This window comes from Urocitellus parryii, chromosome 7 (assembly GCF_045843805.1).
Source record: "Urocitellus parryii isolate mUroPar1 chromosome 7, mUroPar1.hap1, whole genome shotgun sequence".
Taxonomy (NCBI): Eukaryota; Metazoa; Chordata; class Mammalia; order Rodentia; family Sciuridae; genus Urocitellus; species Urocitellus parryii.
In genome coordinates, this window is record NC_135537.1 from 148,815,011 (window position 1) to 148,829,554 (window position 14,544).

General features: G+C 34.5%; 1 protein-coding gene across 1 annotated transcript in view; it reads right to left on the reverse strand.

Moving 5' to 3' along the window:
• Positions 1 to 14,544, reverse strand: part of Usp32 (ubiquitin specific peptidase 32) — a 171,482-nt gene that overhangs the window by 88,297 nt on the left and 68,641 nt on the right. The window contains exons 3-4 of the mRNA XM_026398002.2: positions 12,110 to 12,215; positions 6,716 to 6,834 (exon numbers count right to left, since the gene is read on the reverse strand). Coding sequence (XP_026253787.1) covers positions 6,716 to 6,834; positions 12,110 to 12,215 — 225 coding nt within the window. The remainder of the gene's footprint in view (positions 1 to 6,715; positions 6,835 to 12,109; positions 12,216 to 14,544) is intronic.

Below are 14,544 nucleotides of genomic sequence, written 5' to 3' on the forward strand. Positions count from 1 at the left end.
TTTAATAAATCCAATTTTTCACTTGCCTTATCCCCCCCTCTTTAGCACTTTGAAATTTGTCATAATTAGCATATTTTAATTAAATCTGTATAGAATTTAAACTCTCTTAAGTTTCATTTGCAAATTAAAAAACAACTATCCAGGAATTCTCCTGGAGTAGACAACCAGGATCCCAGAAGGCAAGTATTCACAAGCCAACCTGAGTACAAAAAGAAGCAAGCTGATCTCCATTTCTTAGCTTCCTTTCCAAATATTTGTATTCCTGAATCTCTAGAGGAAAAAACAATGCAACCAGGCTGAAAAGGAACATCACATAGGTGTCCAAGTCAATCCCTTAGCTTGAACAAGAGCTCCTAAGTTTAATGAAGGCTTGATATTTCTAAGAGAAAAAGGAAAAAACTCACATGGAAATACAAAGAGAAAGACATTCAGGAGCCTAGCAGGTCTAATCCTAATACAAATATTAAAGGATACAAATAAATAATAACCTAAAAATGAAATATGATAGAAACACTGTTCAGTAGCATCCTAGTAAATACAGCAATATGTTTAGACTATTAGTTTCAGGACATTTAATGTCAGTGCAATACAATCAATCAAGTTAACACTGACAGTTCTGATTTTCTGAAGGGAAAACTACAGCATTCAGAGTTGCTGCAGGGACACAAGAGGACACTGCCAAAATGCTGAGAGAGATCCATATTTTTAATTACTCCACAGCTGTCTAGAAAGAAGCTTAGCAGTATAAATTTTAAAAGCTGATGCACATTTTTATAGCTAAAATCTCTGACACTGGGATAAGTCTTAAATAAACTAGCATTCTTCAATTATAAGTAGCAGTTTTTTTCTTAATGGTTATGATATTGTGAAATATATATTTGGTCTTCTCCGTTTTTCTTCTGCCATTTACCAGAAATGGCAATTAAACCAACAGACTCCTAAAATTTTGAAAAATGATATCAGATATAAATTTCCACTTTAAGAATCAACAACCAAGGGACTGGGGTTGTGGCTCAGTGGTAGAGAGCACTTGCCTAGCACGTGTGAGGCATTGTGTTCGATCCTCAGCTCCACATAAAAATAAATAAAGGTATTGTGTTCACCTACAACTAAAAAAAAAAAAAAAATCACCCCCCCCAAAGAAAATCAGTAAAAAATATACAACTCTAAAAGGAATTTCCTTTATAACTTCATCTGTCAAGGCCAATAATAAAGCATAAAACAAAGCTGAGACTTCTGTCACTTAATTTAGAGGCTAGGTCCTTCTTTTAGCAATAGTGCTTCTCTTCATAGATTTTTTTTGTTTTGTTTTGTTTTTAACTTAAAGAATAAAAAAACAACACAACAGGGGCTGAGGTTGTTGCTGAGTGGTAGAGTGCTCACCTAGCATGTGCAGGACCCTGGTTTCGATCCTCAGCACCACATTAAAAAATATATATATTTTTTGTAGAAGGTACAAATAAATTTATTCTAATATAAATAAACTGGATATGAAAAATATGCTATTTTGGATATCAAGAGTCTGGATGCAATCATCAGACAAACTATTAAGAAAGTAGACCAGGTAAATATATCAAAAAAATTGAATCAGATAACATTATCAGTGTTGGGTTGTTTTCTGTGGCCCTGAGGATTAAACCTAGGACTACACACATGCTAGGCAAGTGCTTTACCATTGAGCTACACCCTACTTCTTCAGTGTTAGGTTTTAACTAAACATAAGTTATGTAATAATTCCAATAATTACATATATGAGCCTTCCAAAACCTTGCATTTCTTTAATCTCTTTAAAAAATCTTGTCATTAAAAATAACACCAACCCAGTGTTAAAAAAAATTATATGGAGCCACTGTTTTGGAATAAACTCTTATGCTAGACCCCAAAAGAACAGATGAAAAATCAAAATGGAGCCATTCATACTAAAGTGCCAAGAAACCAAACCAAATCTGACCTTTGAAAAGAATCAGCATAAAGCCATTCACAGTGACTCTGGATGTTAAGAGAGGAGGATTGCAAATTTGAGGCCAGTCTCAGCAATTTAATGAGGCCCTAAACAACTTAGCAAAACGCTGTCTCAAAATAAAAAATAAAAGGTCTGGGGATATAGCTCAGTGGTGAAGCACTCCTGGGCTCAATCCCCAGTATCACTCCCCCCCAAAAAAAACAAGATAGAAAAATAATTAAACGTCCAAAACAGCTTCAACTGAATGACAATTAAGTTCCCTCAGCTTTATTCCTCACAAAAAGATAACCTGAAGTACACTGATGTTAACCAATTAAATAGTTTTCTATCGTTCCTTTGCCCTATTCTCACCTTACAAAGGAAGTGATTTTGACCAATCTGCCTTTTCCAGCCCCTTTTCTGTCTATAAAACCCATCAGAACACTTGTTCTATTTTATTTATATTAATAAAGGGTTGTCCAATTCTAGAACTGCAATTAAAGCTAATTTAGTCTTAACAGGCTTTTTTCTTTTCTTCGTGTGCGTGCGTGCGTGCGTGCGTGTGAGAGAGAGAGAGAGAGAGAGAGAGAGAGAGAGAGAGAGATGGATGTTGGATAACCAACACAGCAATCATTCTACCACTGAATATACCCATGACCCTCCACCTTATGATCTTTTATTACAACAAGAGTTCTCCCTCCTACAATTGCACTTTTAAAACATTTCATGCTCTCCAACATAATTTCCTCTTATGAGCACATTTCTTCTTCTATCTTGACTCCAGTGATTTTTTTTCAATTGCATAGGACCTAACACCAATTACCTACCTGCATTTTGACAAATCTAATAACAATTTCTCAACAGTCAAAAGTCAACTCATTTGACATTTCAATATGTTTAACAGAGTTTTCTCTTTTTTTTTTTTTTTTTTTTTTAAGTACTGGTGATTGAACCCAGGGGCACTTTATCATTAAGCTATATCCCCAGCCGTTTTTATTTTTTATTTCGAGACTGGATCTCAATACATTGCCCATGCTAGCCTTAAATTTGCAATCCTTCTGCCTCAGCCTCCCTAGTAGCTAGAGTAACTTGGCTTTCAGGATACTACAGGCCATTTTCTTAGGGTCCTGTTTTGATTCCTCTTTATCTTACGAATTTCTAAGCACTGGAGTATAGGAGTCATTCTTCTGATCTGTTTTGGGTAATCTAGATGAGCTCATCCTCACCTGTAAGGCCAATAAATTCTTCCTGTGAACAACAAATTTTTACTTGTGAAAGCACAGTTGACAACTCCATACCAGTGTCTTATAGGATTCTCAAGTTTACTTAAATCCCTCTTGATATCCAAGCCTCCTTTTCCAATAGTCTTAGTCATCTCAGTTAACAGCATCTCCAATTTTTCACTATATTAGGCTTCCTCTACTTTCTGTATGAACCCATAATCAAAACAAGAGAAGATGTGTCTAATCTACCTTCAAAATGCAGAATCTAAAAACTTCTATCACCCTGCTGCTATTCCACTACTCTAAATGATTAGGTGATATCTCCTCTATTACTGAACTATATGGATAAGCTCAAATTGAACTGTTAAGACTTCCTTCCACATAAGATACAAAGTGATGGTGGTTTTTTTTTTGTTTGTTTTGTTTTTGTTTTTTTTAGAGAGAGTGAGAGAATTTTTAATATTTTTTTTTTTTTTAAGTTCTCGGCGGACACAACATCTTTGTTGGTATGTGGTGCTGAGGATCGAACCTGGGCCGCACGCATACCAGGCAAGTGCGCTACCGCTTGAGCCACATCCCCAGCCCAATGTGATGGTGTTTTTCAAAAAAAATATCCTTATATTACATTATACCTCTGCTCATAACACAGGGTTTCTATCTCACTAAAATTTTTTTTTTCTATCTGACTCAGGGTAAAATTCAAAGAACTCACATTATAATCTACCCTCCACTCCTCAATGATCTTTTTTCCTACTGTTCCCTTTATAAATCTATTCCAACTAAATTGGTCTTGTTGCCAGGTACAGTGGTACATGCCTATAATCCTAGCAGCACAGGAGACTGAGGCAGTAGTTCAAAGCAAGCCTCAGCAACTCAGGGAGGCCCTAAAGCAACTCATCAAGACCCTGTCTCTAAATAAAATATTAAAAAGGGCTGGGGATGTGACTCAGTGAGTAAGTGCCTCTGGGTTCAATCCCCAGTATCTATCTATCTATCGATTAAAAAATCAATCAATTGATCTTGTTATTGTTTCTTGAATGTGCAAAAGTATACTTAAACCTCAGGGCCTTTGTGCATTCTCTTCATGGAAGGTATTCCCCCATGTATCATCATGATTTTATTTTTCATTTCCTATAAATTATTTGCTTGGATTTTATTTTTTCTGACAGACTTTCCTAACCATCCTATATAAAATGGCAACACTCAGTTGCTGTTTCCCAATCACCATCTATTCCATTCATTCTACTTTATTTTTCCCTATAGGACTAATCATCACTTAATACATGAGCCTGCTATAAGGCCTAATTTTAGGGAACTGGGTGACCAAACATATTGAGTTTTCATTTATAAAATGGGAGAATATGCATAAACTGTATCTAAATGAAAAACTATATATTCTTCCTGAAAAAAACAGCAGAAGAGTAATGTACTTGGCATATTTATGTAAAATCCAATTAGATTTGAAAAGACTAAATTACTTTTTTTCTGGCTATGGTAGCAAATTTTTATTATGGGAAATAGATAAGACAAAGAAACCATTGCCCAGTTTATCCTGAAGTACTGAAATACTATGACAGCAACTTCCAGTCAATCTGGTAGAACCAAAAATGTAGGAGGCCTATGTGTTATACACCTAACACAGAGAAATGCTGGATAAAATGTAACACCATAATAACCACCAAAAACTCATAGCTGAGTTCAAAAGTAAACAAGGGAAATCACCAGGTGCTATCAACATAGAAGAAACTCAAACCAGATGCTAAGTAGTTTAAAATAGATAGTCCAAACAGATACTAGAACCAGGTATATGCATATGGCTGCAGTACGCCATAAAGCTGAATTCCCTGAAAAAAAGCAAGACCAATTAAGTACTGTCATATTAGAGAAATGAAAGTAGGTCAAACACTCAGCCATAAGAAAGAAGGTAGTCATTAGTAATTCATGAAAAGATTAGAAATTTCTAAAAGGGTTTTTACATTACCACCTCTAGGGACTTTTCACATAATAGCAGACCTCAGAAAAGAAAAATAAAATAATTTTTTTTTGGTGGGGGTGGTAAGGTTGCACATTCTCTACTGTTTGTTTTCACTCTTTAGTTTTCCTTTTTTTGAGGGATAGGGACATTGAACCTGAACCCACGGCCTTGGACATGTTATGTTAGGCAAATGCTCTACCACTGAGTTATATATGTATTCCACTCCTTTCATTAATTTTTTATTCTGAGACAGGGTCTTGCTAAATTGCCAAGGCTGACCTAGAAGTAGTGATCCTGCCTCAGTCTCCTGAGCCCTGGGATTACAGGCATGCACCATTATGCCTGGCTTCTCTATTCTTCGGTTCTCTACTATTAGAGATACAATGAAAATTAATTTTGAAAACAAAGATGACAAATTTCAATCCAAATATTTCATTATGCAAATCCACTAAGTAAAATAGAATGGTTTGATATCACAGAATGGCTCAAGGCCAATGAATGATATACCTGTATATCCATGATGAAAAGCAGTAGCCCACAACATAAGCACTATTACAGGGTTCTGCAGAATCCTGTGTGTATGTGGGTGTCAGTTAAATAATATGGGAGTGCTTTTCATTATAATGTAAATATAAACAGTTGTCTTTACAGTAGAATTGAGAATTTTCAGATTCACAAATGTAGCATGTGTGTGTATATATATTATATATCAATCCCATATATGCATATCTCAAATATAATGAGATTCAAGGACCTTTGAACACAGCAGTTGAGGCATAAAAGGCATAAACAGTTGAGGCAATTATTTTTAAAATACTAAGTGGTTGTTTTTTTTGGGGGGATGGGAGGATTAAATAAACTTTAGATAGGACAAAGGGGAAAGGGGAGGGAGAGAAAGGGAGGGGAACAGGGGTAGGAAAGAAGGTAGAATCCGATGGTTATCATTACCGTAAGTACACGTATGAAAACACAAAGGATATGACTCTAGTCTGTGTACAACCAGAGATATGAAAAATTGTGCTCTATATGTGTAATATGAATTGTAATGCATCCTGATGTCATATATAACAAATTAATATTAAAAAAAAAAGCCAAGAATTTGCAGGTAAATGGATGGAACTGGAGACTCATGCTAAGTGAAATAAGCCAATCCCAATAAACCAAAGGCTTAATGTCCTATTACGCAGATTCGGACTCACAATAGATTGGGGGGAGGAAGTGGAGGTTTACTAGATTGGACAAGAGGGAGTGTGTGGGGGGAGGGGGAGGGAATGGGAAAGACAGCAGAATGAATCAGACATAACTTTCTTATGTTCATATATGAATACATAACCAGTGTAACTCCATCCACATCATGTACAACCATAAAAATGGGAAGTTATACTCCATATATGTATGATATGCCAAATACATTCTACTGTCATGTACAACTAAAAAGAACAAATAAAAAATGTTTTAAAAACACCAAGAATATTCTGAACATAAACATGTATTCATCATGAATAGAGATATTACACAACTAAGAGTTAACAATTCGACACCAAGAAGGGATGAAATGTACATCTTTAAATATACCTCTGAGAAACACTTCCTGAGTGTTTCTGGAACTTTACCATCGACCGCATGGAGCATTCTTTCCATTTCTTCCCGTACAACATAGCTCCCAGATTCACTTGAAAAGAGACTAAAAATGTCTAGGAGAAAAAAAAGATAAAATAAGTTATTCTTAAATAGAACAAATATACCCCCAGGTAGAAGTAGGGAGAGAAAAGAAATAACTGAGTGATTATTAGAGCTGAGACTTTCTAAATACAAATTAACTTATTCCCCCAAAATAAGAGCAATACAAAATGGCAATGTGGTATCTTTCAAAGATATGAAATTTGGGATGAGAATGTAGCTCAGTGGAAGAACACTTGCCTAGTATGTGTGAAACACTGGGATCAATCCTCAGTACTGCAAAAACAAGAAAACACCAAACCAAATCTGCAAAAATGTCTGTTTGACAATACCACATGTTAGCAAAGGCTGAAAGAAAAAGGGTCTCATACAACGTAAATGGGAGTATAAATAAATGCAACAACCATAGAGAGTAATTTGCCCAAATCTAGTAAAGATGAAGATGTATGCTAAAGACTCCACTTGCATGTAATTTCACTTCAATCCTTCAGAAACTCTGATTCCTGTGCATAAAATACAAGATGTTCACTAAAAGTTGGAAAAAAGATAAATGTTTGTTAACAAGATAAAAAGGAAGTTGAGAGAGCTGGGGTTGTGGCTCAATGGTTGAGCTCTTGCCTAGCACACATGAGGCACTGGATTTGATTCTCAGCACCACGTATCAATAAATGAATAAAATAAAGGTCCATCAACATCTAAAAAAAGATTTTTAAAAAAGGAAGCTGAGATATATAAGGACACAAAAAGAAATATCATTTAGCATTTAAGAGAAACTAAGTTCTTCAAGATGGATATTTTAAAATATTCAGAGAAAAAGCAAACTATAAAATAATCTATTGATTTATTAAAATATTTAGGACCTACAGAACAGTTGAAAATACATTTAAGGAAAAAAAACATAAAATATAAGGCCATGCATAAAGAATGAATGATCACCAAATTCATGAGAGGGATAATCTCTCTGAAGGGTAAGAATGTAATCATTCAGAAATACTTAGAAAGCTTCATCTCAGTCTAATATTCTATCCAAAATCTGGGGGCTGGGGTTGTGGCTCAATGGTAGAGCTCTTGCCTAGTGTGTGTGAGTCCCTGGGTTCAATCCTCAACACCACATAAAAATAAATAAATAAAACAAAGGTATTGTATCTAACTACAACTAAAAAATAAATATTAAAAAAAATCCAAAACTGGGATAACAATGTATTGTATAAATCTAGGTTAAAGTATATGATATATATATATATGATTGAAACATTGCTGTTATAGGTTGAACTGTATCTTGTAAAAGATCCTGAAGTCCTAATCTTCAAGTACAGTTGCCCCTTTATATCCACGTGGGACTGGTTCCAGGAACCCAAAGGATATTAAAATCCATTCAAGTCCCTTTAAAATGATATAGTACGTATATACAACCTCTGCATATCATGTCCCTATACTTTAAATTATCTCTATTACTTATAATAACTAATACAACATGTACATATAAATAAAGAAATGACAAGAAAGAAGTTTGTACACGTTTAATACAAATACAATATTTTTCCCACAGTTGGTTGAAGGAACAAAACACACAGGATAGATTTTAATTATGAATGTAACCTTATTTGGAACTAGATCTTTGCAGATATAATTAAATTAAGATGAGGTAGTTAGGGTGGGACTCAATCTTATATGACTGGTGTCTTTATAATAGGAAGAAAAGACATACACACATGATGAGAGAGACAAGAGACTGGAAAGCTGCAGGTATTAGTCAAGGGCTATACCAAATATTGATATAGGCAGGAAGAAAAGATTTTCCCATATATGTTTCAGAGGAAGCATGGATGGTCCAGCTGAAACTTCAATTTTAGATTTAGAGCCATCAGAACTATAAGAGAATTAACACCCGTTGTCTTAAGCCACAGATCTGTGCTGCTTTGTTATAAGGCAGCTATAGAGGGGGAGGAAAGAACAGAAGTTTATTGGATTAAACAAAGGGAAATGAAGTGGGGCGATGGAAATAGGAAGAAAGAATGAAGCAGACACAACTTTCCTATGTTCATATGTGAATACATGACCAGTGTAACTCTACATCATGTACAACCACAAGAATGCAAAGTTATACTCCATTATATATCAAAATACACTCTACTGAGACTGTGGTTATGGCTCAGAGGTAGAGCACTCACCTAGCATTCATGACACACTGGGTTTGATCCTCAGCACCATATAAAAATAAAATTAAAATATTGTGTCCACCTATAACTAAAAAATAAATGTTCAAAAAATACAGTCTACTGTCATGTATATATTTAAAAAGAACAAATAAAAAATGCTGTAGACAAAAAAATATGGCAGCCCTAAAAAACTATTAACACTCATAATAAAAATGGGGAAACTTTAAAAATGTATGCCTATGTGAGCTGGGGAGTACTTCAATGGTACATCATTTATTTATTAGCATGAATGAGGTCCTGGGTTCAATCCCCAGCACCAAAAAATAAAAATAAATATATTCATGCTTATGACCATCAAATTTTTATTTTAAAAACTGGTAATTGTTGATTGACTGCAGTCCTGGGGTTTGAAGCCAGGGGCTCTCATCACTGAGATAGAGCCTTAGAGCCTTAGCCTTTTTTTTTTTTTTTTGCCAACACTTTTATCTCCCCTAAATTGCCTGGACTTAAACTTCCAATCTTCCTGCCCCCAGCTTCCCAAGTAACTGGAATTATAGGTATGCCACCACATCTGACTCAAAATTTTTTCTTTCAATTACTGCAGCCTAGAGACAGTTTGTGTTCTGTATTGGGTTTTTGTTATTATTTATCTGTTTGGGGAGTGCTAAGGATTGAACCCACAAATACGCTATCACTGAGCTACATCCTATCCTCTTTTATTTTGAGACAGGTTCTTGCTAAGTTGCTGAGACTGGCCTTGAACTTGTGATACACCTGCCTAAACCTCCTAAATTGCTGGGACTTCAGGTGTGCTCCATTATGCCTGGTAAAAGGAAAAACAGGATCATAGTTATATCCCAACACATAAATCAACTTAATGTTCATTACCTTGATTATGGTAAAATAATCAGTGGGCATATATATGTGCCAAACAGATTAAAATGTACATTTTATTTAAGTGTATTTTGTCATATGTCAATTATACTTCAATAAAAATGTTTAAAAAAATTGAAAAGAACAGCCTAGATTCAGAAGCAAGAAAAAGGATAAGAGATTTAGAAGAACCAGGCTAAGGGCAGTGTCTTAATCTGTTTGAACTGCTATAAGAAACTACCATAAACTGGAGGGTTTATAAAGAACAAATATTTAATTCTCTCAGTTCTGGAATCTAAACAGTTCTAGATCAAAGAGTGAACAAATTTGGTGTTTGTTGAAGAACTATTTCCTGGTTCACAGATGTCATCTTCTCACTGTATTCTTACTTGGGGGAGGAAGCAAGAGGTCTAGGCTTCTTTTATAATGGCACTTAATCTCATTCAATGAATGAGGCACTTACGATTAGCTTCATGACCTAATTACCTCCCAAAGGCTCTACCTCCTAATAACATTACCTTGGGGGTTAGGATCTCAACATTTGAAATTTGGGTACAGAACGTAGGCAGGTAGAGTAAAAAGGGAGGAAAAAGAGAGAAAACTGCAGTATCCAGTGACCAAGGATTAAAACCTAATCAAAACGAGGAGCAAAATGTTACATTCTATTTATATAAACAGCGTTCTATACTTCCCCAGAGAAATCATCAATGAAATTTACATTGCTCTAAATGATTTTAATAACCAGATTTGTCTCTGGGGTAGTCAAAGAAAAGAAGCAGTGCACAGAAGACTTTATAAATAATTAAATGAATGAAATTTTAAAATAAGTAAATAAATCCAAACCCCAGGAAATACAAATAAACAATAATCAACTATAACCCCTTTCATATTTGGGGGTGGGTATAAATGATGCCCTCTCGTAATAGAATTTCCCTTCTTAGTAGAATTTAAAGGTGCTAACATCTTCTAAGCTTAGATAATTCATCTAAATAAAATTAATTCCTGAAATTATAAATAAAACCATTAAAATAATTAAAACTTGTAGCAAGAATTATTAAGTGAACTTTTAATTATTAAGCATAAGACATTATTAAGTGCATTTTTGGTTGATGAAGTAAGCAAAGATTAGACTATTACTTCTGTGTCATTACAATGCTTTTAAAATCATAGCTTTTGGGGCTGGGGTCGTGGCTCAGCAGTAGAGCGCTTGCCTCACATCTGCGGCAATCCTCAGCACCACATAAAAATAAATAAATGAAATAGAGGTATTTAAAAAATCACAGCTTTACAAATACATAATTCATACCCTATGAAATTCACCTTTATAAAGTATACAATGGTTTTTACTATATTCACAAGATTGTATAAAAATCACCACATGGGGCTGGGGTTATAGCTTAGCAGTAGAGCGCCCTGGGTTCAATCCTCAGCACCACATAAAAATAAAGATATTTAAAAAAAAATCACCATTAATTCCAGAATATTTTCTATAACCTGAAAATAAACCTATTACCCAGTAGCAACCCACTCTCATTCCCCCACCCTCCAAGCCCTGGCAATCTCTAATATATTCTGCCACTAGAGATTTGTCTAAGCTAGAAATTTAATATAAATGGGACCATAATGTGGCATATTATAACTAGCATTTATTACTCAATAAATGTTTTTAAGGTTTATCCATGTCATAGCATGAATCAGAAGTTTATTTCCCTTTATTGAAGATTAATATTAAATTGTGTAGAAATAACAAATCTTATTTATCCATTCATCAACAGATGATAGTAGGATTGTTTCTATATTATAATCATAATCAACAATGCTACTATGAACATGTGTGTATGTTTTTGTATTTTTTGAGACCACATGTTATATTTTCTTGGGTATATATTTATAAGTAAGATTTCTGGGTCATTTGGTAACATAATACTTATTAGAACTGCCAAGCTAATTTCAAAGGTGGCTACAATATTTTACACTGCCACCAGCAATATATGAGAGTTACAATTTGTCCATAACCTTGTCAATACTTATTGTTATCTTTTAAATTTTATTTTAGCCACCCTAGAGTAGTATCTCTTTGTGATTCCAGTTTACATTTCTCTAATGACTAATTATGTTCAGAGTTTTCTAAGTGGTTAGTGGCTACTTGTGTATCTCTGAAGAAATATTTCAAACCTTTTGCCTGTCAGAATTCTGAGGTAAATTACTGTGCACATGTGTATTATTATTATCATTTTGAGATAATAAAAGTACTTACATTTTGCTTTCTCTTCATCTCTGCCTCTTGTAAGGAGGACAAGTCCAACTATTAAGTTATTGAAGTGTAGCCCTTTGGATGTTCCACCAAAAGAACAGTAAATCACCTAGAAGAAAATGATAACACCAACTTGAGGGCATGTTTTAGTTATGGAAGAATTTGAGGTGGTTATCACCTTTTTTTTTTTTTTTAATATTTATTTTTTAGTTTTTGGCGGACACAACATCTTTGTTGGTATGTGGTGCTGAGGATCAAACCCGGGCCGCACGCATGCCAGGCGAGCGCGCTACTGCTTGAGCCACATCCCCAGCCCCCTGGTTATCACCTTTAATAAATCTTTTCTCCACCTCAAAACAAGGTTCTTGTGAAATAATGTTAAGTTTAGTGAAATAATGTTATTTAGTGATATAATGTTAAGTTTCACCCTCTTTTGCACCTTGTTATTGCGCTCAGTCAAGAATATAATCATCACTTTAAAGTAAATATATTATAGGTTCACACAACTGAATATTTATTCTTTCCTTCTGGAGTACTTATCTAAGAAGGTCTTTGTTCAATAGCTTCGATAATGTGAAAAGGATTTTGTGCAATTAAAGAACTTCCTTCAATCCTGGTAAAACTTACATTATTTACATTGGAAGAAAGTCATTCTCTAATTCAACCCAGACACCCAAAGCTAGGAGATCCTGGAACAACATACACCAAGCTCTAAAAGATAATGGATGTCAACCAGGAATCTAATATCCAGCAAAATTAAGCTTCAAATTTGATAATGAAATAAAAACCTTCCATGATAAACAAAAGCTAAAAGAATTTACAGCAAGAAATCCTGCACTGCAGAATATTCTTGGCAAAATATACCATGAGGAGGAAATGAAAAACAACAATGAAAATCTGCAAAGGGAAGAACTACAATAAAGGGAAAGCCAACCAAAGGAGAAATCAAGAAATCAAGCTTAATATCAAAAATAAACAAAAATGACCTGTCATACAATTCATGTCTCTTTCAACTCTTTTTTTTTTAAAGAGAGAGTGAGAGAGGAGAGAGAGAGAGAGAGAGAGAGAGAGAGAGAGAGAGAGAGAGAGAGAATTTTTTAATATTTATTTTTTTTTTAGTTCTCGGCGGACACAACATCTTTGTTGGTATGTGGTGCTGAGGATCGAACCCGGGCCGCACGCATGCCAGGCGAGCGTGCTACCGCTGAGCCACATCTCCAGCCCTCAACTCTTTTTGATAAACTTTTACACATAAAAATTTTAACTACAATATCATCTAATTTTTCAGGTTTTTGTTTATTTTGTATTTTTTTTTTCTATTCACTAAGTTACACAAATATGTTCTTTAAAAGTTTTATCTCTATTTTCTGTGTATTACATTGCCTGTGATATGAGATGAGGTATATTTTACTCTTATAATTTAAAATCCATTATTCAAGATTCAAGGATGAAAAAGATATATCAGAGTAATAATAGTTTAATAAGGTATTTATAAAGGTAAGAGCAAGGTTGAGGGAAACTAACAAATTTTGTGAAGCACCTTTCCTTCCATAAACTTGGAGAGGTAGGAGGTGAAGTAAGATAGAGCCATTATGAAAAACTTGTAGGAGAAGGTGACCTAACTGAAGTTATTCCCACCAAAGGCATGTAGAAACCAACTCACAGTTTAACAGAGTCTTATAGGGAGGAATAAAACACCTTGCTCTATTCTTGTATATTCCAAGTACATCTCTTTGGTGTTCCTTTCTGATGAACTCAACAAGAAACTACATAACAAGGGGACTTATCATGTAGCCTACAGTATATGTCTCATCAAAAGGTAAAAGATGGAGAAAGGAGCCAATATGGCAGCCACTGGTTACAAGAGGCCACTGAGTATTTGAAATGTGGTCTAGTCTGAATTGAGGTGTGTTATGTGTTAAATAGACATTAGAGTCTAAAGAATTACTAGAACAAAGAATATGAATATGAACTATCTTACTAATAATTATTTTCTTCGCAAATTATGTTGGTAATCCATTGGGTTAAATGAAAATATGTTAAAATTAAATTTTCTATTAGTTAAAAAAAAAAGAAGTAGAGGAGAATAAGGTAACATTCTGTATCTTGTTGGTAGTACTATATATATATCCATATATATGTTGTCATTTTTAGATTTGTGTTATCAAAATTCATATAACTAAAACTAAATGGGGTAATTGTACCATATATAAATTATATCTCAACAAACATGACTTTAAAAAGAAAACTAGTTCATGAAGTGTTTTAACAGTATTGGGCACATACTAACCACCTGATAAATAATGGCTATTACTATGATTCATTAAAACAACCATCATTAAGCTGTTTCATAGTGGGGTAGGGAGGGGGAGCATGGGAGGAACAGACAAACTCTAGATAGGGCAAAGGGGTGGGAGGGGAAGGAGGGGGCATGGGGT